The sequence below is a fragment of the Centropristis striata genome, chromosome 24 (assembly GCF_030273125.1).
Source record: "Centropristis striata isolate RG_2023a ecotype Rhode Island chromosome 24, C.striata_1.0, whole genome shotgun sequence".
Lineage (NCBI taxonomy): Eukaryota > Metazoa > Chordata > Actinopteri > Perciformes > Serranidae > Centropristis > Centropristis striata.
Window position 1 is genome coordinate 13480581 of NC_081540.1, and position 25572 is coordinate 13506152.

The window sequence follows — 25572 nt, forward strand, 5'->3', positions numbered from 1 at the left end:
ACAACTACTTTAATTACGATACTGCTACTATGAGTTCCAGTACTATTGTTGCTACCTCCAGTCCTGCCTCTACTGCTTCTGGTAACTAAATATATTGTGAAGGTTGCGGATGGCCAGACCAATACTCTGAACTAAATTCTGCTCAATATTAATTTCATCGTTTTATACAATGCAGTAAATTATCTGGTTTTGAGCTGCTGCTGGAAAGAATACATTTTATGATAAGACTGTTAATGTGGAGTAAGTCAAATATAGCAGCAAAACATCGTAAAACTCCAATCATCTCATTTTTCCATTTATTTTAAACATAACATATTCAAACCACGAAAACAATATAGAGCATGTATGTAATGCAGTAAACCAGCAATTAATTAAGTTACAAACATTACTTTATTAGTTTACAATTGATATGATTTTTCCCCCCCAATTTTTTTCTCAATACACTATTTTTTTTGTGTGCAAAATTATTAAAAACTTGATACAATCATACATTGATTTATTTTTGTTATTTTCTAAATTAATTAATTAATTGGTTATTTTCACTTTCTTTTTAGTTATTTTAATATGTATTATTTTCCTATCTTATTTTTCCCCTAGTTTTTTTTAATGAAAAAAAAAGCAATACAAAGTAACTCAGTGTTTTGTCGAATGCATTTTTGTGCAGGTGCATATGCACACTAGCCTGGGTATATGCACACATGAATTTACGTGAATCACCTTCAAAATAAAAGCACTGCAGCAGTATTGATTTCTAATTTTAGGGTAACCTCACGTGGACTGGACAGGGATAGTCTAATGCTCAGGTCTGATTTAAACTAAAGTCCTGCTGCTACTAATTTCAATACTCTTGTTAACAGCCCTAATACTACACGTAGAACTGCTACTTCTATTATTTGAACTATAGTACTGCTTCTACTACATGTACCAGTACGTTTGTTACTACCTCCACTACTACTACTGCCTACACTATTTATTACTACTTGTTTAACTATAGTTTTGCTACTAACAGTGCTGAAAGTGCTACTACTACTATTTAAACTAAAGAACTGCTACTACTAGTTCCAGTACGCTTGTTAAAGCTTCCACTTTTATCACTTCTGCGCACACTACTTTTACAGCTTTAACTACAGTACTGTTATTTTTATTTCCAGTACTGTTATTGATACCGAGGCGGCAACCTCCGGGTCTGAGCAGGAAGGCAAACCAGGAAGTGCCTTAAGCTGCATTCTACTGAAAATTCCGGCAAGGGGTGCTAAGTGTTGCTGCAAAAACATTTCTGTACATTCATTTCAATGCAAAATGAGAAAACTTCTCACTTGATTTATTACCTCAGAATTTTTTTAGGACACACTATGGTCTCAATCGCTAGTAAAAAATCTTCAAGACAAAAAATAATGCATTGTCACCAACCTGTTAAAAACATTCAATTATTATGAAATGGCTTAAACCTCCAAGAATACCCTATAAATCAGTTCTGTAAACTCAAACATTGCCACAGATTTCTGCTGAAGAAGTCAGGCAGAGGGTGAACAAGTTTCACTTCCGGTGTTTGAGTGCCTCTTAAAGTCTATTTGGTATTTGTGGTTTACATCATCAGGTCTGACAAGAAGCACGCTCACCTTGTAAAAGAGGAAGTGCAGAGCAGTTTTCTCTTGGCAGAAGAAGCAGTTTCAGATCAGAGCGGCATTTCTTCTCTTCTGTTCTTTTTCCTGGTGTCTGGTCATGGATCTGCTTTGGAAGATCCTGCTGGTGTGTTTGGCGTGTGCTGAGGCGGAGAACCTGACTGTGGTGCGTGTCGAGCTGGGTAAAAATGTCACCTTAAACTGCTCCATACCGAAAGATACCGTCCACTGGTACACTGAGATAAGGAGTCAGGTCAGAGGACTCATCGCCAAGACTTTCACCTCAGATTCAGTAGATGCTACATTCATCGCTTATACGACTTTAACATCCAAATATATCGCCATGGGAAACAAATTGGTGGTCACCAACATCACAGCCGAGGATTACAGGCTTTACTACTGTGGCCGGAAGATGAATGACAATATAACTTTTGCAGACACTTTCCGCCTTGTCTCAGGTAAGTACAAGTGTTTATTGAATCATTTTTAATGCTGGAAACTGTGGAGGACCTAAGCCAAAAAAATGAACATTATGTCATTAAATGTACATAAAATATGACAAAAATAGATTTTTCTTTTGATTTAATTTATTGCACTTATTCATTTTCAAATGTAATAATTTATATTGTGTTTATATTTTAATATTTTAATTTATATACCAAGCTTTTTTCTCTACTTTTTTTTTTGCCAAAAAAATATGGAAATAAAAAGTTAATAAATATATTCATATTTTTTAAATTTATTATTTATATTAATTTATTTTTATAATTTCTCAATTGTATTTTACTCCAAATTTATTTCACTTCTTTCTCAATATATTTATATTTTTTAATACATTTTTGCAAAAGAAGTTGATACATGTATTGGTGTATATTTTATTATTTTCTAAAACATTACTTTATTAGTTTTCAAGTGATATTTTTCCCCCAAAACTTTTTTCTCAATACACTTGCAAAATTATTAAGAAGTTGATACATTCAAGTTCAAGTTAATTAATGAATTGGTTATATGGTATAGGGCTATATATACTGTATCTGTGTAAATGTGTATATGTTTATGTGTACAACTGTATAATGGTATCTATGCGAGTATGTATATGCATCTAGTCTACGTTGTTGTAGTTTATGTTGGTTATTTTTCGGTTCGAAAAGAAGAATTAATAAAATGAAATGAAGTTTTCTAAAGTCTATTATTTTCTTCATTATTTTCTTCTTTTTCATATATAGATGTTTCTTTTTTATTTGTATTTCTCCCCGAATTTAATTCCCCAAACGTATTTATTCTTAATAGCAAGATACATTCAAACTAGTATGATCTTAGGAAAGTTCTGGAGACATTGGACTCAGTTTTGCTGTGTTGATGGAGGTTTCTTTCACTTATTAGACTGAGGCCTTTATGAACCAGCAGCTCGCTCAGTTCCTCTGTTCACGTTGTCACTTTTTGTGTTTCCAGTTGCTTCATCCAACAACAACACTGAAGCAAACTGCCAGCAGCACCTGAACGCAATATGGCAGAGTGAGCCTGTCTTCTACAGCTTGTTGGCCCTGATCTCCCTTCTCTTCTCTGTGATAATAAGTGAGTGTTGCTTTTGTTTTTAGCCTCAGCGGACATCGTGGTCCACGTCTCTATAAATACTGACAGCTTCTGCGTGCGTACTGCAACTCAAAGGCTTCACAGAAATGAGCGGCTGTTTCCCAAAAAGTAAAACCCAACAGTTCATCAAGAGCATCAAGCATTTAAAAAAAAAAAAAAAAAAAGATTACAAACATCAACCTATCTGCTCCTAAAACTCCTTATCTTTTATATATATATATATACATATATATATATATATATATATATATATATATATATATATATATATATATACACTACTGGTCAAAAGTTTTAGAACACACCAACTTTTCCAGAATTTAATTGAAAATTATGCAGTTTAATGTCTCAGTGTACTCTGAAATGAACGCACATTTGCAACATTTAAAATTCTTTATTGAGCATGATAGTGTTTTGAAAGTAAAAAAAAGATTCAAAATCACATTTTATGTTGGACTAAAGGACAAAAACACAAAAAAAGACACAAAATGACTTACAAAGACATGAAAAGAATTCAAAAATGGACAAAATAGCTCAAGACTCCATAGAGTTAAGTTGTTAACCCATTTCTTGTTCCCTGAAAAAGGCCTACTTGTATAATTCTGAAATGTACATTATCTTTCAGTTTTGGTTAACCTTACCTTTTTTTATTTACCTCTGGCAGTTCACCACTTACCTTTGTACCCTTTCAAGCTGTTCATTTGACTTGAACTGCTTGAATTTCAATAAAAAACTGGAAAAATTGGGGTGTTCTAAAACTTTTGACCAGTAGTGTATATATATATAGTTGTTTGCACTTAAAGAACATACAATCATAAAGAAAGAACAGTACAAGAAACAGTTAAAGAAAATGCAGGAAAGATCAAAAAGCCCAAAGGGCTTATACTTGACCCTCCCTCTTAAACCTATAAGTAACTACACGTTACTTAAATTACATAGCTAGATGAAAATAAAAAAATACAAACAAAATATAAACAAAAACAAATAATACAAAGGTGTAGAACATCTATTGGGATTTTTTGAGCTTGGTCTTAAAAGTATTTAAAGAGGAACATGATTCTGTTAGATTTTTTATCTTCTGCTTCTCACAAAGCCTCAGACATGTTTTCCTAGCTGAGTCAAAGTTGAATCTGTGTTGTGAAACTTGTGAAACTTTCATGGTATGAAGTTTGAATGTGACGTGACTCGCCTTGTGTTCTGTTCTGTTCTGTTTGCAGGTTTGCTTTTTATTATTCTGTCTTTGAAGAGGAAGAAGTGTACCCATAAGGCTACAGAGCCATCACCGTTCACCTCTGAGACCCCGGAGGCGCCACAGGTAACTGCTACTCTTTATACTCCTGCTAATGCTAGCTTTAGCTCGACCTGCTGGTACTTCTACAATCCCGATTCCAAAATAATTTGGGACGCTGTCTGAAACCTAAATAAAACAACGTGTGATCTTTATTTTCAACATATATTCAATTTAAAACTGTTCAAGGAAAATAGATTTCACATTCAAACTGACTTTTAATTATGAATATACACAACACGCTCCAGAAAGGTCGGGACAGGTGCACCTGCTGTCAGTCTTTAGTTGTTTCTGTCCCAACTTTTTTTGGAGTATGTTGCTGCATCAAATTCAGCATGAGTATATATTTACAGAAATCCATGAAGTTGTTAAAAAAAAAAAAATCAATATACTCTCTTTGTGTAGCGTTCAATTGAAAAAACAGTCTGTTTTACTTACATTTTAAAAATCTCTTTTTCACGGTGGCCCTGAGAGCTCACAGCGCTGCAACTTAAGAAAACACATGCAAATACACAAAACACAAGCAAATTGAGAAAACATCTTCATTAATTTGACAACACAAGCGCAGCATTTAGAAAACGCGCAGCAAATACACCAGAACACAACAGAAGTGTTTCTAAAATTACCAATTTCTCCCCAAATATAACGTTGCCACCTTATCCTAAAGTTGGTACACTCCGCCCCCATGGTTTTATTAGAGCTGGTTCTACTGAAAACTTGAATGTCCCTAATATTCCCCTCAGAACAAGTTCAGGCCTGTTCTGGCTAGTTCTGTTGCAGGCTGATCTGATCTATTTCTGACACCATTATGTCAGGGGATTTCCAGAGTGTATTAAACTCTTAACACCTTCAGCTTTTGTGGTACAGTACAGGCCAAAAGTTTGGACACACCTTCTCATTCAATGTTTTTCCTTTATTTTCATGACTATTGACATTGTAAATTCATCAAAACTATTAATGAACACATGTGGAATTATGTACTTAACAAAAAAGTGTGAAATAACTGAAAACATGTCTTATATTATAGTAAGCAAAGGGTGGTTACTTTGAGGAATCTAAAATACAAGACATATTTTCAGTTATTTCACACTTTTTTTGTTAAGTACATAATTCCATATGTGTTTATTCATAGTTTTGATGCATTCAGTGAGAATCTACAATGTAAATAGTCATGAAAATAAAGAAAAACGCATTGAATGAGAAGGTGTGTCCAAACTTTTGGCCTGTACTGTATATATGGGATAATTGAATTTTTTTTAATTATGTAATTTTGATATTTGATGTGTGTGATATTGATGACAATCAAGCATATTTGTGGTACAGAGTTCTAATATAATGAAAGTTTGCTGTGTTAACACAACAAGACAATTGCTGTTTTTTATGCTAATGCTACAACCTGTGCAACTGTTTCTACCAATTCTATAACTTCTACTACCATCCCCACAAATACTTCATCTAAAGTTATTCATGTCACTGCTGCACATCTTTTATTAAGTCCTCTTGCCATGTGTTTCAGTACGAGGAGATCCAGCTCAGAACACCCCCACTGGCCCCTCCTGTTGCAGAGTGTATTTACTACAAGGCTGAGCTTCCTAAATCCATGCTGCCACAATACTGAACATGTGGGACACGTGGAAGGTACCTGGACAATTACCTGTAGTTTTTATATTTGACTGATGGAAGTGTGTTGGAACTCTCTCGGCTCATAAACGGACAAAAATACAGGTACATCTCAAAAAAATTATAATATCGTGAAGAAGTTCAATGTTTTTTGTCATTTTTGTCAGAAAGTGAAACTGGTATATTATATAGATTCATTACACATAGGGTGAAATATTTCAAGCCTGTATTTCTTGTAATTTAATTATGTCTTCTGAAAAGTATCTTCATTTCTATACAGTCAATACTTGGTTAGGCTCCTTTTGCATGAATTACTGCATTAATACTTGGTGGCATGGAGGAGATCAGCCTACAGCACCATGTTGCTTTTATAGCAGCCTTCAGGTCATGGTGTCTCTCACCTTCCTGTTGACAACAGCCCATAGACTCCTATGTGATTCAGGTCAGCCCAGTAACACCATGGTCACTGAAGCAGCTTTTGGTACCTTTGCCAGTGTGGGCAGGTGCCAAGTCCTGCTGGAAAATGAAACCAGCATCTCCAAAGAGCTTGTGGAAGCATGAAGACTCTAAAATGTCCTGCTAGATGGTTGCTATGTTGACTGTGGACTTCAGAAAACACAGTGGACCAACAGCAGCAGAGGACATGGCCCCAAACCACCACTTACCCAGGACTCACATATTGAACTTTATCACAATATTCTAATTTGAGTTTTGTGTTTTTATGATCACGAAGCCAGAACCATCAAAATTACAAGAAAAACAGACTTGAAATATTTCACTCTATGCCCAATGAATCTATATAATGTACGAGTTTCACTTTCTGAAATGATTGCCAAAAAATATTGAACTTTTTCATGATAATCTACTTTTTTGAGGTGTACCTGTGCTTATCTGGTCGAGAAAACGCGGAAACCTGACAAGCTGTTTTGTGGATTTCTGAGCATTTCCATTTCCTTGAAGTGAGCTCTGCTGGACAGACTCAACCCAGGCCAAGTTTAAAAGGTTTATTTTTAATTTATGAAAAACTTTGGTCATGTATTTGTGTTTGTTTGTAATAGGTTCTTTCTCTGGTCCTGTTGAAACAATACTCACTCTTCTGTTAACTCAAGTGAATGTGTTTCTCCACTTTTGGTTTTCCTGATAAATTATTTAAATATTCAATTTCAGTACAGCATTGTTACATGGGACGTCCTGGAGGGGCTGTGAGCCGAGCTGCTGCTTATGTTTGCTCAGTTTATTTCTCTGCTAACTTTAGATCCAGACATCTGATGACAAAGAGACATAAAGAGTTAAAAAAATCACCAAGATGTAAAAAGTGGGTCGTAATATTGTGACTTCAAACATTCAAGACTTTCTTTTTTCTTTCAGCAAACTAAATAAAATTACGACTTTTTAAGACAGTGAGTGCAGACAGAGCCAGCAGAGTAAATGTGTTGATTGCCAACTTTAGTTTGAAATGTTCTTGTGTGTCTGATTTACCAGACAAAAAATCCCCCAGAGATGACGTGAACCTCAAGGTCAGTGTGGTAACATCAGCTCAGCATCTTGTGCTGTTGAAACTTCACTTCCTGTTGAGTCAGAGCTGTTACAATACCTTTGAATCATGCAGACCAGATAATAAACTTCTGATGCAATAAAGTTTCTGATGCATGAAAAAACACATTTTTAAACCTTTAATGATCCCTACCAGAAAAAAGACAAGAAAAAAAAAGACACATGTCACATGACACAAAACGTTTCGGCTGGACATACTTGTCATAGAGATGAATAACTTGGCCTATTTATATCACTGTCACTTTCACTATACTATATCAATTCAAAATATGCTCTACGAAACACTTCAGACCATTCAAAGGTGAAGAAACTTCTTCTGAACTCTGACACGGATAAACTCGCATGAGTCACAGTTGCTGTAACATCCTGCTTGGTGGACAGCTTGTGGTCACCCAGACTTCAACCTGCCTGTATTTCTGTCTTCAATATTCAGCAGTTTTAAATTTGGTGAAGTCAAAAACCAACTTTTAACCGTTTATTAAACTTAACATCCTGACCAAAATGACGTGAATAAAATAAATACAGTTGGTGTGGTTTTGTAGAATAGAAAAAGCAAAAGAAAACTCAATGTTGGTTTCAGATCCTTCTGAGATCTTTAGTCAACAGACTGTTTACTTAATAAAGCTTCCATTTTTACGCAACTCATTCTCAGTTCTGTAAATAATAATATTCCCTTTTTTAAAAATAGTTTCTATTTTGCGTAGAACTCATTTTTCAGTGTAAATAATGTAAATATAACTCTAAAACCAGGGACATGGAAGGTAAAGTCGTTTAAAAACTACTGAATCGACCACTTAACTCCCTGATTCTGAAGAATTAATACTGCCTCCTTATAGAGAAGATTTTTTTATTTTTTTTATCAAGTAATGATCAATATGACTGAAATTATAATTCAAACCTCTTTTTAATGATTCAAACATCAATATAGAAGTCATAGTCATCTGCATATAAGTTGATCCTCGACTAAGAAATGTGTACAGCAGAAACTATAATGTCATAGCTCAAAGTGCTTGTATAAACAATTGAAAAGAAGATGTGGTTTTCTTCCTTGAGGTTGTGTTGCATGAGGTTTTTTAACTCTGTCACAGTAGGTGGAGCATGTTTTGAAACTGCTGTGTGGTCAGGTGGTGGGAGGAGGAAGAAGTATCTCACTTCACTCACCAAATGAATCTTCAGATTCAACCTTTAAGTAACATTATATATGCATGTGTCTTGTTCCAGAAGCTGTAGGATGTTTCCACTCAATATTCAAAGAAAAGTTTTTTATTGCTGCAGAACTGAATGTAACAGAAATATATTTTCCTAAAATTCAGCTGGGTGAAATGAGATAAAAACTAAAGTAAAGATCATCATTTGAATCATTTTTCTGCTGTGATTACCACGCATTTCTGGTGGGGTATCTTCTGAAAAATCCCAAGTAAAGTGCGAGTTCCTCGAAACCGTTTATGCGAGGAACCACTGTGACATAGTTTAAAATGTTTGCTTGAGTGTAAATGTTTGATCCTAAACTTTTGTTTTTTCTTTTCTTGAGGTTTCAACCATATGTGAGATTGTAAATGTGGTTTAACTGTGAAAACAGCAGAAAATAAAATTACATTTACTCACTTTTAGATCTTTTACATCTTGTGTGATTAACCAAACCACATCTGGAGGTGTGATGTGTGTCAGCCAAAACAATTAACCAAACAAGTTCAAGTGTCTGTTGTGTAGTGTAGTGTAGTAGCAGTAGTATTGACAGCAGTACTAACAGTGTTTGCAGGGGCAGCTTAAATAGTAAAAAAAACAACGAATTAAAGTTATTTCATTTTTAGCAGTTATTTTTAACCTTCAGCAGACAGTTTGTTTTTAACCACAGCACAGTGGAAGTTCATGTTTATAAAAAAAAAGATGTCTTTCAGGGGAAAACCACTTCCTCTTTTCAGTCTGACAGAAGGTGAAAGGTTAAATGTTACGGAGAGTACACAGGGGATTAATGAACAAAAAGTCAAAGTGAATTATCAAAATCATGAAAGAATCCTTAAAGTTCTTATTTAGTTATTTTACACTAAACTACTGCTGAATGTTTGTGTTTTTTTCATCTCAAATGTTGTGAATCAGCAGATGTCATCACATAGTCATCATCATGTGTTTCTCACCACAGATATCGAAACTGGACACAAAATAAATTCCTCAGAACTCTGGAGGAAAGTGACGCTGACTTTGTTTTGTCTGAACAGCTGAGGTCGAGTCACAGTGACAGTCTTATGACTCACGTAATGTCCAACACCCATGTACTTACTGGTCTTCATGACTTAGGAGGACATTACGTTGATATATACCATAATGTCCATAACCACCTAATCTCAGAAACCAAGCTAAAACTGTGGATGTAATGGTTCGACTTGTGGGGATGTAGATCCTCATCATGTCAATTTGTAAACATGTTAATAAATAATTGTTTATGTCCCTTTCAAGGACATAACTTTAATTTACAAAACTTTTTCTTCCGCAGGAAAAATATGTATAAAAAAAAAAAAAAAGGGGGCAAAATCATAAATGCTATCCCTCCAATAAGGATATCAGAAGGATGAACCTGAGCAACACTTGTGTGGATCTCGTGGTTCAAAAGTGTGGTTAGATGGCTGTCAGAATTATTAATAATTATCATAAATAATTATTAATTATAATAAATTATATGACTTGATTTAATCTAAGTCATCTCGATTGGGGCACCACTCTGTAAAACTGAGAAAAATACAGCCAATTCACCTAAATAATTCTCATAAAGTTAATAAACTATCAATTTGGAACACTGATTAATAATTTACTTAATAATTATAATCAAATTACCATAATTATATTTAGTAGTAATATATATATATTTAGTGTAATGGTTGAAGGAATTTTGAAATTCTTTTCATAGAAGAGGTTGATTTATTCTAAAACAAAACAAAACACACAAGCTGTGGAGTATAGAGTTACAAGGTCTTATCTAAAATTATCTGCAGTGTAGGCTTAAAAAAAAGAGAAAATGTGTGTGTGTGTGTGTGTGTGTGTGTGTGTGTGTACAAGTCTCAAGACAAAGAGTCGTAAATACCATGCTGTGAAGGGATAGCCTGAGCCTTGAGTAGCTGTACAAGCTTCTACAAAGCTGTGTTTTGTTAACCCTTTGATGCACAACATGGGTCTAAAGTGACCCAACAGAGTTTTTATGTTCTATATCTTTGCAATAAATTATTTTCATCATTCAGTATTCCAGGTTTTCCTCAATTAGTTTGTTTTTGGTCATCATTCATCCTAATTTTATGTTTTCCTTTATTCATTTTTGAATAAAATCCCCTTTTGTGTCACTACCCTTCTAATGCACAACATGGGTCAAAAGTGACCCGTATCCATTTTTTTGCTAAGTAGCTTGCTGAGATAACTACTTAGCTAATTTCTTGGCTAAGTAGTTTGCTAAGTAGCTTGCTAAGCTAACCACTGAGCTAACTTCTTGGCTAAGTAGTTAGCTAAGTAGCTTGCTGAGCTAACTACTTATCTAATTTCTTGGCTAAGTATTTAGCTAAGTAGCTTGCTAAGCTAAATACTTAGCTAACTTCTCCATTCTTCTAAGTAGTTAGCTTAGCAAGCTACTTAGCCAAGTTGTTAGCTATGAAATAATACAAAAACTTTTTTCTTCATAAAGTATGAGAAGCAAAATGTAAATAATGATCTGTTGTTATCAAAAACAAGATATTTAAAGAATACTTGGAATATTCAATCATAAAATAAGTTGATATCAAAAGAGAACACAGAAACACACAGCAAGCGTTAAATATTAATTAAATATCATGGGAAATGAATGTGGGTCATTTTTGACCCATGTTGTGGGTTAGACGGGGTGTCAATATGTTAAGGGTTAAAAGCCAATTTAAAGTCAAAGAAGTTTGTAAAGGTCGTTTGCATGTAAGCAAGATTAACATACAACTTTAAATGATGTAGCTACACGAATATCACAACAATAATACTAAAACATAAACCAAATAATAATTACAGGTCAAATGCTTTCTACTTAAAGTCCTTGCTGATTTTCTTATCTAAGCCCATTACATTACCCAAACAGGGCAGGATGGGGAGAAACCCTTTGTGGTGGAGAGGGCTTGGAAGAAGGTTTTGTTGCAAAAATTTGCCGTTGTGCATATTAATTTTCTTGCTCGTCCTTGTTGTTGAGGAGTGTTCAATAGTCTAACCTTTAGCGCAGATAAAGACTGTGAGTTGTTTCAGAATTCCTTGTTGAAAAGGAGATTTTCTGAAGCAGGCCTCACCCTGGGATGCAGGGATTCTCTGCAGAGGGTGAGGAAGGTGCTGGGGCTGATGAATCTAGGCGTCTGGATCCCCTCCTGAGGGAGATGGAGGTGTTGCTGCTCTGGGAAGCAGTGAAGAAAGAGAAATTTCAGAGGTGTGCATGGCCTTTTACAGTAGACCACCTATGGTGTCATAGGTCTCCTAACCAATGAAGTCATCTGTAGGTGTCATAAATGCAAGGCATCCTGGGAGAGAGGCATCTCTATGTTCCTTGTCAGATGCCCAACATGGAGGTGGATGGAAATACTGCTGCATTTAATCCACATCAGTTCAAATTCACAAATGAACCCAAGATTCACAACAGCTAAAACTGAAGATGGAATCGTCAACATCAATACATATTACTTCAGTAAAGGTAGTTTTACTACAATAAAAATACTGACATAAACACAGTCAGTCCTTTTATAGCTAGTACCTCAATTTATACACACACACACACACACACATATCTATATATATACAGTTTCTATATACAGTACAGGGCATAAGTTTGGACCTTCGCACCTTCTTATTCAATGCGTTTTTCTTTATTTTCATGACTATTTACATTGTAGATTCTCACTGAAGGCATCAAAACTATGAATGAACACATATGGAATTATGTACTTAACAAAAAAAGTGTGAAATAACTGAAAACATGTCTTTTATTTTAGATTCCTCAAAGTAGCCACCCTTTGCTTACAAGAATATAAGACATGTTTTCAGTTATTTCACACTTTTTTGTTAAGTACATAATTCCACATGTGTTCATTAATAGTTTTGATGAATCTACAATGTAAATAGTCATGAAAATAAAGGAAACACATTGAATGAGAAGGCGTGTCCAAACTTTTGGCCTGTACTGTATATATTTATTTATATATATATTAAGGATAATGATTTAATTGAACTAATGAATGAGTACCCCCCCCCCCCCCCCCCTTTTTTTCCAATACTTTAATACAGTTTACTTTAGTGAATTTCAAGCTTCCAGTAAAATCTAGACAAACCCCAAACAATTCAATCAGAAAGACTAGATCTTTCTTAATGATTAAGATGTTAAATTTTGATATTAATAATAGAAACAATACAAATTTTGTGTAAGAACGAAAAAACTTGCCAAACTTTGAAACGTGGTGCTTTTATTTTGAAAACATCCATGATGGTATTGATCAGGATGACTGACGCCAACTTCACAGAGCTTGTCAATACTTCACTATTTTTTCATTGAATTTCCCTATTATTATTATTTTTTAATTAAAATTGGACATTTACACGTTTCTGAGAGCAGGATGGTGTTTTTGATGATTTGACTGATGTATTTTACTTTTTATTTATTATGTTTGAATGTATTTATAATCCACATTGAAAAGAGTTGAAAATAAGTTATTAAACCAAATGCATCTGATAAGTTTAATAAAAAGCTGATTGTCAGAGCACAATTGACAAGTGACTTCAACACAACAGCTCCTCCAAGTGGATTTTAAAAGGTACTACAACACATTACAGTACCACGACCTCAACTTCTACTGCATTCAAATTTTTATTTTTTATTTTAGAAGAACTAAAAAAATACACAAACTGCTAAAAGTGCTACATCAAGTACTGATGTGTACAGGCTACATGTGGTACTCTGGTTCACACTATTACTATTAATAATATGACTAAGTACTTCAATTATAACCACTTTTGTCATTTTTATTATTACTACTATAAGTACTACAAACACTCCTGCTGCGACTCAGTAAATGAATGTAATGTCCTTGTAAGGGACATAAATGATTACCTATTAAACGATTTAAAAACTCATTATCTGGACCTACGTCCCCACAAGTCAAACCCATTCAGTCACACACACACACACACACACAGTTCAAAACCAGTACAGGACGGCTCATACGTGAACTTATGTTTTCTTTAAGTTATTGAACTTTGTTTGAACTTTCTGACAGTCGTTGATGCAAAACAAAGCTTATCCCTATAAAGCCAAGTGTATCATATTTGATACATAAGTTTTTGAGACCTCTACATCATCAGTGTGATATTTTTTTCCTGGAAATCCTGATGAATACATGAATTGACAATTAAAAAAACTGAGCAACAAATTTCACAAAAATACCAGATGTAACAAAAAAGATTTGCTGGTTCCACTGGTGGATCTGTCATTACTGCGTGAAAACTTCATATCAGCAGATGTATGATGTTGTTTCATATGGAAAAAAATATTTTGTATGTTTGAGGAAAATGTTAAAAGGAAAGTCAAAGTTTTATTTGGTTAAAAATATTAGGTTTTATGTGATTATGTTAGTTCAAGAAAAGCAAATTGTGAGCAACAAATTGCATAAAAAGACCTGATGTATCAAATATGATCCAAATTAGATTAATATATGAAAATTGATATTGAATTAAAAAAAAAAGGTTAGCCGGTTCAACGAACACTCCAGTTTTGAAAATTTAGAATTTTCTGGCAATTATTTCACGGTTCAGGCTTTACAGGGTTAAAATAGTGATATTGTCACTACTGTCACAACCATTTTATTCTACGTCTTATTTAAAATGGCTCCAAAAATAAAGCATTTGCACTAACCAGAGCCTGTTAAAAACATTGAATTAAAAATGTCCTGAAATGGCTTGTTATGGATTCAGAGTATTTATCCTCCTATAAATCAGTTCTGCAGCAGTTTATCATTAACACAGTCACCGAAGTGGTAAGCTAGTACCTTCTTGTGGCTAATATTCACGGGGGAGAAAAATGAAAGACCACTGTTGTTGTTTTGGTCTGGGAACTCACTGACCGTGTATACAAGGTCAGAGTGAAAGTCTCATTCTCTGTCAAAGAGTTCATCTCCTCTTTCATTGCCTCTGCCACCATTTTTGACTTCTTAGAGTCCATAGCTTCTCTAAATGTTTGGGGTAAATCATAAGCCACTCTGTAGAAATTATCTACATTTTCACGTCATTATCACACTCACCTTTACAGTGGTACTCCTTTAGGTATTCTGGAGCCTTTCCCTGTCTCGTAGGATAGCTCTTTTCTCCCTGTTCTCTCTGAGTACCATCTGTCTGGGTTGGACCTGCCTCAGAAGTCTCCTCAACACTGGACTCTTTACTCCTTATGCTGTCCCTGACCCTGGTTGACTATGGTCTGTGGTGTATTTCCATAACTCTAAATGTCGCCCTAATGTCATATCTGTCTGAGTCTGGCTCTATGTGCTACCTTTGGTCATGAAGTTCACGTCATCGTTAGCCTGCCAACCACTGGCAGCAGGTTTACAGTCTGTGGATATGTGGGATAGTGTTCACCTCTCACAAATGGAATAATCCTCCTGCTCCTGACAACTCCTGGCTTCAACCCTGTGGTCATTCTCCAAAGTCTGCCGGCAACCAGGAGGTAACTCCGTTGTACAAAGCTGGTCTATTAGATGTCAGAGGAGGCAGCACTTAGTTTTGCTTTGGTTGACCAACTTTTATTTTCACAAAACGGATAATTTTGTTTATTTAATGGGTACCCGAAGGGGACTATTTTTTATTTGAGAAAATAGACAATACACTGTATTGAACTGCAAATTATGGTGTATGTGTGTGTGTGTGTGTGTGTGTGTGTTTTGTGTGTCTTCCTTTGAATGGTCATACACTGTTTGTGGTTGTTAGTAGGGACCATGCATGGGTAGGGATGGGTGCTGTGTAGTTTTGACTAAATAAATACAAAAATTGTCAGAATAACTCTGACTGGAACCCCCACTGTCAAACCGCTACAATATTATCAAAAATTATGAACAAGTTCTGCTGAAGAAGTCAGGCAGTGGGTGAACAAGTTTCACTTCCGGTGTTTGAGTGCCTGTTTACGTTTATTTGGTATTTGTGGTTTAGATAATCAGATTTCACAAGAAGCACACCCATCTAGTAGAAGAGGAAGTGCAGAGCCGGCTGTCCCTGACCCTGGTTGACTATGGTCGGTGGTGTATTTCCATAACTCTAAATGTCGCCCTAATGTCATATCTGTCTGTCTGTGCTACCTTTGGTCATGAAGTTCACCAACCTATGTTTTAGGGCTTTTGCTGTCTCAGGATAATACACGTTATATGCTGGACTATATTTATCGTAACCTACAAAGATCCTCTTTTCACACCTAGAATCCAGCTTCTTCTTATACTGCTTCTATACCTATAGCATCCAGAGCCAAATATCTTCATGTTAGATAGGTTAGGAGTTTTTCCTGTGAAAACACGGTAAGGTGTCTGCTCTCGCCACTTACTGAATCGCCTGTTGCGGATTTGAGCAGCTGTCTGTACTGCATATGTCGATAATTGCGTTGGGAGGTTACTCTCCAATAGCATGCATCGTGACATCATCATGAAGAAGAGGCTAAAGATGGCAAAGGTGGAATAGGTGGAAGAAGAAATTGGAGAGAAATCTACAGAACAGCTACATCCGTGAAATGTGGAAAGGAATCAACACAGCCCTTGGCATCAATGAGACAGCGTAGAGTTCAACTGGTACAAAATTGTATTCCATCGTCGAGCACCGTGAAACTAAAACACATAACAAAATATCAATATTTGCACATATTAAAAGTTCACACATTTTACTTCATTAGATAGTTTGTTTTCTTTAAAACCCACACTATACCCACAGTCAACCATAAAACTCCAATATCACACACAATATATGAAACCAAACAAATATATGAATATAATATAACATAACATATGAAACCAAACAAATATATGACAATATATGAATATAACATAACATATGAAACCAAACAAAACACATGCCACTATTGTTTCAATTGTTTCATACCTCGCTTCGCCTACCAAGGGTGCAAACTTTCCTCCAAATGAATGGCAACAGGTACACCAACCAAACTGCATTCAGCTTCTCTGCTCTACCTGACCTGCTCTTTGTGTGGCAGCCCCGGTGAATGTGGCAATCACAGGTGTGTGGCAATTAACCCTATTTATCCACACTCCAGGGTACGTGGTGAGACCAGGAACGTGAATAAAACATAACCCAAAGAAAGAGACCAAAACAACAACCCTGGAACATGAATGGTGCATAAACAACCAGCTCAGCTGGTCACTAACAACCATCTCTGGTTACACCAACAACAACAACAAAAGACAGCCATTGGTGGGTGATGTAGAAAGACCTGGGGCCTCATGTATCAACGCTGCGTACGCACAAAAACATTGCGTGCGCTGTTTTTTCCGCACACGCCACATGTATGAAAAGTAAACTTGCCGTGAGAATGTGCGGACCGCTCCGCAACCTCTCGAGGTGCCGTGAGAATGTGCGGTGGCACCGCAAACTTTTGTTTGGCAGAAACTACTGTCTTTTATGCTCTATTTAAAACGGGTTTCATGTCTAAACTCATACTACACACAACTGGCATTATTATAGTTTATAGCTCTCGGAAAATGGAGGGAAAATGCCGTTTTCCACCATCAATAACCTGTTCTAAATATGAGGGGATAGATGATTTTCTTTCATCTATTTTCATATTTTAGACTTCACCTGCGTACTGCTGCTTACTTGTGCAATGATAGTATGTTGAAGTCTATATGTTTTGATGTTAAGATTGTATATTTTCTTAAGTCTATATATTCTGCTATTTCCACTATTTTTATATATACCGAATTTCCAATAGAGTACTTGTGATTCTGATTATGGAGCACACACATTTTTCACAGTTAACCTGCCTTAATTACTGTGTCAAAGTCCCGATCGCCGACCATTTCCCCTTTGGTTTAACATGGAGGTGTTAACGCTGCAGGTGCACAGCGATCCATGAAATCCTTCAGAATAAATCAGGTGTAGTTCATATTTGATCCCATATGTGATGTTTAATTGGGACAACAAGTTAAGTGTGGCTTATAAACTGATGCGTAAAAATGATTTTGGCACGCATTACGCACTGGCAGCTCTAACGGCTCTGACTTCATTCAATAACGGTGGCGATTAGAAGGAGCGTGTGTGGAGGGACCCTTCTGCCATGGTGCAGGTCTCTTAGGTGTTGCTGATCCCACACCTGAGGCACTAATATAAAAATATATAAAAGCTAATTTTTCCTGCCTCCACCCCGGAGATCACCACGTCCACCTCGCGCGCAGTGGCAGTAAGTTGTTTTGTCGATAATCAGCGGGCATGGCGGCGATTTATAGTCATTTGCATGTCATTCGTGTATTCATTTTCGGGAGGAGCCGGGGCGTGGTTGGTGGCTCGTGCATGTGCGCTCAGTTCCACGCTGGTTGGGATGTATCAAGGAAAGGTGCGCTGAACCTTGCGTAAGCACAGTTTGATACATGTGGAGGTGAGTTTGCGTACGTACTTTCCTAGTTTTGGGAGTACACCATCTTTCAATATGAATGCTACGCACTCTTTGATACATGAGGCCCCAGATGAACTCAACCAGTTCTTCAACAGATTCAATACAGCGGCCTCACCCAATTCCAATGCTGCTTCTCCTCCTCCTCCGCTTCCTCCTCTTCAACATGTGTACATCTCCAAAGCAATACTCGGATCACTCGCTACACAAAACCTTTATGGATCAAAAAAACAGCAGTGGACGGCTCCTCTCTCTCCGTTGCCGGACGGAGAGATTCAAAAGATCCTTCTCTCCTACAGCCATCAGGCTGTCTCATTCTAACAGAGCTAACAGGCTAACTCAATTTCCCCTCTGGGATAAATAAAGTAATTTTGATTTTGATTTGATTTGACAACCATAAGGGAATACAGTCAACCATACACATCCATTTTGAACTTGGTACCATCCTTGTGGACCAGCCAGTCATCACCGTCCCTGAAGCAGAGCTCGGCACCGTTGGCTGTTGCTGCTTTGACTGAAAAGATTTTTTTTAAATGTCTTCTAATGTGTTTTATGTATTTTAATCTTGCCCCTGTAAAGCACTTTGAATGGCCCTGTGTCCGAATTGTGCTATATAAATAAACTTGCCTTGCCTTGCCTTGCCTTGTGGAAACAATGGGATGCTTGCTTGAGTCTTGTTTTCACTTGTTGTCCCTCGCTGTCCAGCAAGTAGACTTCGGCGTCTCACCTCATCTTTGTCATCCTGCTCACCTTGGTTTCCGTCAGCAAGCTCAATCATGTGGTCCTCAGGTCTGAAGCTCTTGTCAACTCTTTTGAAATTTGTGGCTTCGTTGATGACTATGAGACCCTTCTTGTTTCCTCTTTGTGAAGGACAGTCTCTCAACTTGAAGAGACAAAAAGATGTAGGCTCAGCCTCCATCTCTCATCAGCTTTCTTCACATGGTGAAGGCCTCGTCCTTGACCGCGCCCCTCCCTGTGGGTTGTCCCATCTTCGATCCTCTCTTCTCGTCTGCGAGTCATCAGGACATGTCCTGGCCATGTGTCCCTTTTTACCGCACATGTAACACTCGACATCAGCCAGGTCCATTTTCTTTCCTCCTCCTCCACGTAACCTCATTGCCTGGCTAGTCTTCATCACATTGTCTTCTTCTACATTCACGTCACTCTTTTTAGTTCTCTCATAACTTTGCAGTTTTGTTCTAAACTCGCCAAACGTTACAATGTTATTTTTCCTGGTGATGTGCACAACGAACAGCTTGTATGAATCAGGCAACCCCTTTACTACCATGGCTATCTGAAGCCCAACACTAATATGCTCGTCTACTCTTCTCAATGAGGTGAAAACAGGCTCTGCTCGAATAATATAGTCAGTGACCATTTCATTGCTAGCCTTATGGAGTGAGGAAAGTTCACAATACAAACTCACAACGTGGGTTTATCCTTCCCCGCATAGTAGTCACGAAGAATCTCCAGTGCTCTTCTTCCATCAAGTTTCGCATCCCTCATCATGACAAACTGTTGTTGTCTCTAGACATTGCACCAGCTCTGCATAAGCCTCTCCGTTCTTTGCCTCATTTTCAGCGATAACTGCTTCGTCTTCATCAGTTATCTGCGGGTTCTCCAAGATAACTTCTCTGAACCCACGCAACTCCATGTGCACAAGGAACCTTGTTTCCCAGAGTTCTTAACTTTTCTCATCACCGTCGAATAAAAGTCCGAACCACTTTTGGCCTGTGCATGACTGGGCCCATAACCTGTAGCGTTAGACATTTCTACAGTAGTCTATCGTTATCACTGTCACCAAAGTGGTTAGCTAGCACCTTCTTGTGGCTATTATTCACGGGAGAAAAATGACGGACCGCCATTGTTGTTTTGGTCTGGGATCTCACTGACCGTTTATTCTGTGCATGCTCATATTAGCATCATAGTGCACACAGGCACACATGTTCTAAGTTGAGCTCACTGCATAGGTTTTTAACATGGCTTTGCTACTCATATTGTAGCAACAGTGGCATGCATCCAGGTTTGCCCTGGACTCGAACACGCCCACTGCCCAGCAAACCAAAAAATGCCGGTATGGGGAATTCAAGTTGGGCCAGCAGCTACTGACAAGGGAGAGGTCTGGTCCGTTCGGTGTCGGCATAGTTAGCCTGCCAACCACTGGCAGCAGGTTTACAGTCTGTGGATATGTGGGATAGTGTTCACCTCTCACAAATGGAATAATCCTCCTGCTCCTGACAACTCCTGGCTTCAACCGTGTGGTCATTCTCCAACGTCTGCCGGCAACCAGGAGGTAACTCCGTTGTACAAAGCTGGTCTATTAGATGTCAGAGGAGGCAGCACTTAGTTTTGTTTTGGTTGACCAACTTTTATTTTCAAAAAACGGATAATTTTGTTTATTTAATGGGTACCCGAAGGGGACTATTTTTTATTTGAGAAAATAGACAATACACTGTATTGAACTGCAAATTATGGTGTGTGTGTGTGTGTGTGTGTGTGTGTGTGTGTGTGTGTGTGTGTTTTGTGTGACTTTGAATGGTCATACACTGTTTGTGGTTGTTAGTAGGGACCATGCATGGGTAGGGATGGGTGCTGTGTAGTTTTGACTAAATAAATACAAAAATTGTCAGAATAACTCTGACTGGAACCCCCACTGTCAAACCGCTACAATATTCTTAAAAATTATTTTCAAAGATTATTTTTTTGGGCATTTTACATGCTTTATTGAAAGTGAGAGACAGATAGAAAGGGGGTGACAGAGGGGAAGACATGCGGCAAAGGGAGCTCAGGCCGGATTCGAACCCGGCTCCACCGCAGCGAGAACTGTAGCCTCTATACATGGGGTGCCTGTGTAACCCACTACGCTACGGACCACCCCATTATTAAAAATTATTAATAAGTTCTGTAAACTCAAACATTGCTGCAGATTTCTGCTGAAGAAGTCAGGCAGTGGGTGACCAAGTTTCACTTCCGGTGTTTGAGTGCCTGTTTACGTTTATTTGGTATTTGTGGTTTAGATAATCAGATCTCACAAGAAGCACGCTCACCTTGTAAAAGAGGAAGTGCAGAGCAGTTTTCTCTTGGCAGAAGAAGCAGTTTCAGATCAGAGCGGCATTTCTTCTCTTCTGTTCTTTTTCCTGGTGTCTGGTCATGGATCTGCTTTGAAAGATCCTGCTGGTGTGTTTGGCGTGTGCTGAGGCGGAGAACCTGACTGTGGTGCGTGTCGAGCTGGGTGGAAATGCCACCTTAAACTGCTCCATACCGAGAAATGCCGTCCGCTGGTACACTGAGATACGGAGTCAGGTCAAAGGACTCATCGCACAAACATTCACCTCAGATCCAGGAGATGCTACATTCAGTGTTATTACGACTTTAACATCCAAATATATCGCCATGGGAAACAAATTTGTGATCACCAACGTCACAGCCGAGGATTACAGGCTTTACTACTGTGGCCGGAAGATTAATAACAATATAACTTTTGCAGACACTTTCCGCCTTGTCTCAGGTAAGTACAAGTGTTTATTGAATCATTTTTAATGCTGGAAACTGTGGAGAACATTATGTCATTAAATGTACATAAAATATGACATAAATTGATTTTTTGAATTATTGACATTCCTATTTCATTTCCCCATTTATTGTATTGCATTTATTCATTTTCAAATGTATTAAGTTATTTTGCGTTCATTAAATTAAGTTTCTTCCCCTTATTTATATACCAAACTTTTTTCTCAATACTTTTTTGTTTGCAAACATTTATAAAACTAAATATTATATTTTATTGGTATTTTATAAAATGAATAAATTCATCAGTTATTTCGATTAATAATAACATTTTTATAATTGTATTATTTTCCAATTGTATTTTGCTCATTACATTCATTGGTGTATATTTTTTTATTTTCCAAAACAATAATTTATTAGTTAATTCAATGATATCATTTTTTCAGAGAAAAAATCTATTAATTTCTCAGTTGTTGTTTTTTTATTATTTCTCCTCTTGTATTTTTCCCCCAAATTATTTCCCCAAACGTATTTATTCTTGATACCAAGATACATTCAAACTAGTTTGATCTTAGGAAAGTTCTGGAGACATTGGACTCAGTTTTGCTGTGTTGATGGAGGTTTCTTTTACTTATTAGACTGAGGCCTTTATGAACCAGCAGCTCGCTCAGTTCCTCTGTTGACGTTGTCACTTTTTGTGTTTCCAGTTGCTTCATCCAACAACAACACTGAAGCAAACTGCCAGCAGCACCTGAACACAATATGGCAGAGTGAGCCTGTCTTCTACAGCTTGTTGGCCCTGATCTCCCTTCTCTTCTCCGTGATAATAGGTGAGCGTTGTTCTTTTTTTAACCTCAGCGGATATCGCGGTCACCGCTCTATGAATACTGACAGCTTCTGCGTGCATACTGCAACTCAAAGGCTTCACAGAAATGAGTGACTCGCCCTGTGTTCTGTTCTGTTTGCAGGTTTACCGTTCACCTCTGAGACCCCGGAGGCGCCACAGGTAACTACTACTCTTTATACTCCTGCTAATGCTAGCTTTAGCTCGTCCTGCTGGTACTTCTACAATCCCGATTCCAAAATAATATGGGACACTGTCTGAAACCTAAATAAAACAATGTGTGATCTTTATTTTCAACATATATTCAATTTAAAACGGTACAAAGAAAATAGATTTAACTTAACTATTCGAACTGACTTTTGATTAAGAATATACACTCATTCTGAATGTGATGCAGCAACACACTCCAGAAAGGTTGGGACAGGTGCACCTGCTGTCAGTCTTTAGTTGTTTCTGTCCCAACTTTTTTTGGAGCATAATATGGAGTATAAATTTACAGAAATCCATGAAGTTGATTAATACAAATTCAATATACTGTCTTTGTGTAGCCTTCAATTGAATAAACAATCTGTTTTATTTATATGTTACAAATCTCTTTTGGTATCCGGGCTGTAATTTTGAAGTATTATTATTTAAGAAATACTACTCAAAGCATTACAGTGAGGGCAGGTTCAACAGGTCAACATGGTTTTCTTGGTAATGATTTTGGTTATTATCAAGAAAACCATGGAAAATGGCTAGATATCACCTCTTAAATTAAACTCTCATGATGTGTTTTTGTTGTTATCATTATATTTGTCCAAACAAATGTACCTTTAGTTATACCAGGCATTAAAATGAACAAGAAATTGAAGAAAACAAGGGTGGTCTAATAGTTTTTTCCATGACTGTATTTCTGACACCGTTATGTCAGTGAATTTCTTGAGTATATTAAAACTCTTAACTTCCAGCTTTTGTCGATTTTGTGTGCTAATCATTTTTTTTTCAATTATGCAATTTTGACATGTCATGTGTATATTAATGAGACTTTGTTATACAGAGTTGTAATATAATGAAAGTTTGCTGTGTTAAACACAACAAGACAATTGATGTTTCTTTTGCTAATGCTAATGCTAATGCTACGGCTGTGCTGCTGTTTCTACCAATTCTATAACTTCTACTACCATCCCCACAAATACTACATCTAAAGTTATTCATGTCACTGCTGCACATCTCTTATTCTTGCACTTTTGCTGTACAGTAGTCATACTTGTTCACTGAATCCTCTTGCCATGTGTTTCAGTTTACAGAATGTATTTACTACGAAGTTGGGCTTTCTAAATCCACAAGCCACAATACTGAACATGCGGGACACGTGGAAGGTACCTGGACAATTACCTGTAGTTTTTATATTTGACTGATGGAAGTTTGTTGAGACTCTCTTGGCTCATAAACGGATAAAATACTTATCTGTTCCAGAAAACACGGAAACCTGACAAGCTGTTTTGTGGACTTCTGAGCATTTCCATTTCCTGAAGCGAGCTCTGCTGGACAGACCCAAGTGGAGGCGTCTCTCCAGTTTTGGTTTTCCTGATTTTAATTATGTAAATATTCAATTTCAGTACAGCATTGGTATCATTACTGTGGGTGGAGCAGGTTATGAAACTACTGTGTGGTCAGATGGTGGCAGGATGAACAAGCGGAGGAAAGTTTTTGTTTTGTCTGAACAGCTGAGGTCCAGTGACGCTGACAGTCTTATGACTCATGTAACGTCTAACACCAATGTACTAACTGGTCTTCATGACTTAGGAGGACATTACATTAATTTGGGTGTTTGCTTGTTTCTATGTTTTATTATTATTATCATTATTATAATTCTTATTATTACTATTTTTTTCTTTTTCTTTCCTTTTTTATGTGAAGCACTTTGTGTTACATTTCTCTTGTATGAAAAGTGTTATACGAATAAACTCTGATTGATTGATTGATTGATTGATTTACTGTACAATAATTTCCTGTTAACTCACCACCACCTCTTAACCATAACCACCTAGTCTTAACCAGAAACCACGGCCATAACTGTAAATGTAGTGGTTTGACTTGTGGGGACATAGGTCCTTATAATTATCATTTTTACATTAATAAGGACATTACTTTATTTTACCATATATTATTTCCCCTGTGACTCACCATTACATGAGTCACAATTCTGTGTCAGATTATTGAGCAAAAATCTTACATATAATGTCATTGTTAACACATTTAAAATATAATCATTTAAGTAACTTACAAGGACATTTTGTTATTTCACCTGTGACTCACTATTAGGTTTACCACCACCACCATCAACACTACAATACTGGTTTCACTTATAGGGACGTGGGTCCTCATAATGTCATTGTTAAGACATATTAATACATAATCATTTAAGTCACTTACGGGGACTTTACTTTGATATACTGAACACTAGTTCTCCAGTGATCCACTGTAACCTTGACCAGTTTTTCATCAACATTAAACCAGAACCCAAGGTTTAAACTGTCAGTGCAATGGTTTGACTTGTGGGTACGTAGGTCCTCATCATGTCAGTGTCATGACGTGTTAATAAATAATTGCTTATGTCTCTTATAAGGACATTACTTTCATTTACAAAACTTTTGTCTTTTACTTTTTCATAAACATTGAACCAAAAACCAAGGCCAAAACTCTGGATGTAAAGGTTTGACTTGTGGGGATGTAGGTCCTTATAACATCCTTGTTTATACATATTAAAATATCATCATTTATATCACTTACTTTAATTCACAAAGCTTTTTTTTCCCAGTGTCTCACCATTATCTTTACCACTTTTTCATAAACATTTAACCAAGGCTAAAACTGAAGATGAAATGAGTTTGGGGGATGTAGGTCCAGGTAATAAGTTGTAAATAGTTTA

At 36.8% G+C, this 25572-nt stretch overlaps 1 protein-coding gene across 1 annotated transcript; it reads left to right on the top strand.

The window, feature by feature from the left end:
* Positions 1 to 1340: 1340 nt before the first annotated feature.
* On the top strand, positions 1341 to 24625 carry LOC131962626 (uncharacterized). The gene is made up of 5 exons (XM_059327572.1): positions 1341 to 2080; positions 3075 to 3197; positions 22783 to 22820; positions 23941 to 24019; positions 24117 to 24625. The coding sequence occupies exons 1-5, from the start codon at positions 1723 to 1725 to the stop codon at positions 24131 to 24133; spliced, it is 615 nt and encodes a 204-aa protein (XP_059183555.1). The 5' UTR covers positions 1341 to 1722; the 3' UTR covers positions 24134 to 24625.
* The last annotated feature ends 947 nt before the right edge of the window (positions 24626 to 25572 follow it).

Bases quoted from the DNA above. Each gene is read 5' to 3' on its own strand.
- LOC131962626 (XM_059327572.1), top strand. From the start codon at position 1,723: ATGGATCTGCTTTGGAAGATCCTGCTGGTGTGTTTGGCGTGTGCTGAG. The intron at 2,081-3,074 runs GTAAGTACAAGT...TTGTGTTTCCAG, and splicing joins CACTTTCCGCCTTGTCTCAG to TTGCTTCATCCAACAACAAC. The intron at 3,198-22,782 runs GTGAGTGTTGCT...TTCTGTTTGCAG, and splicing joins TCTCTTCTCTGTGATAATAA to GTTTACCGTTCACCTCTGAG.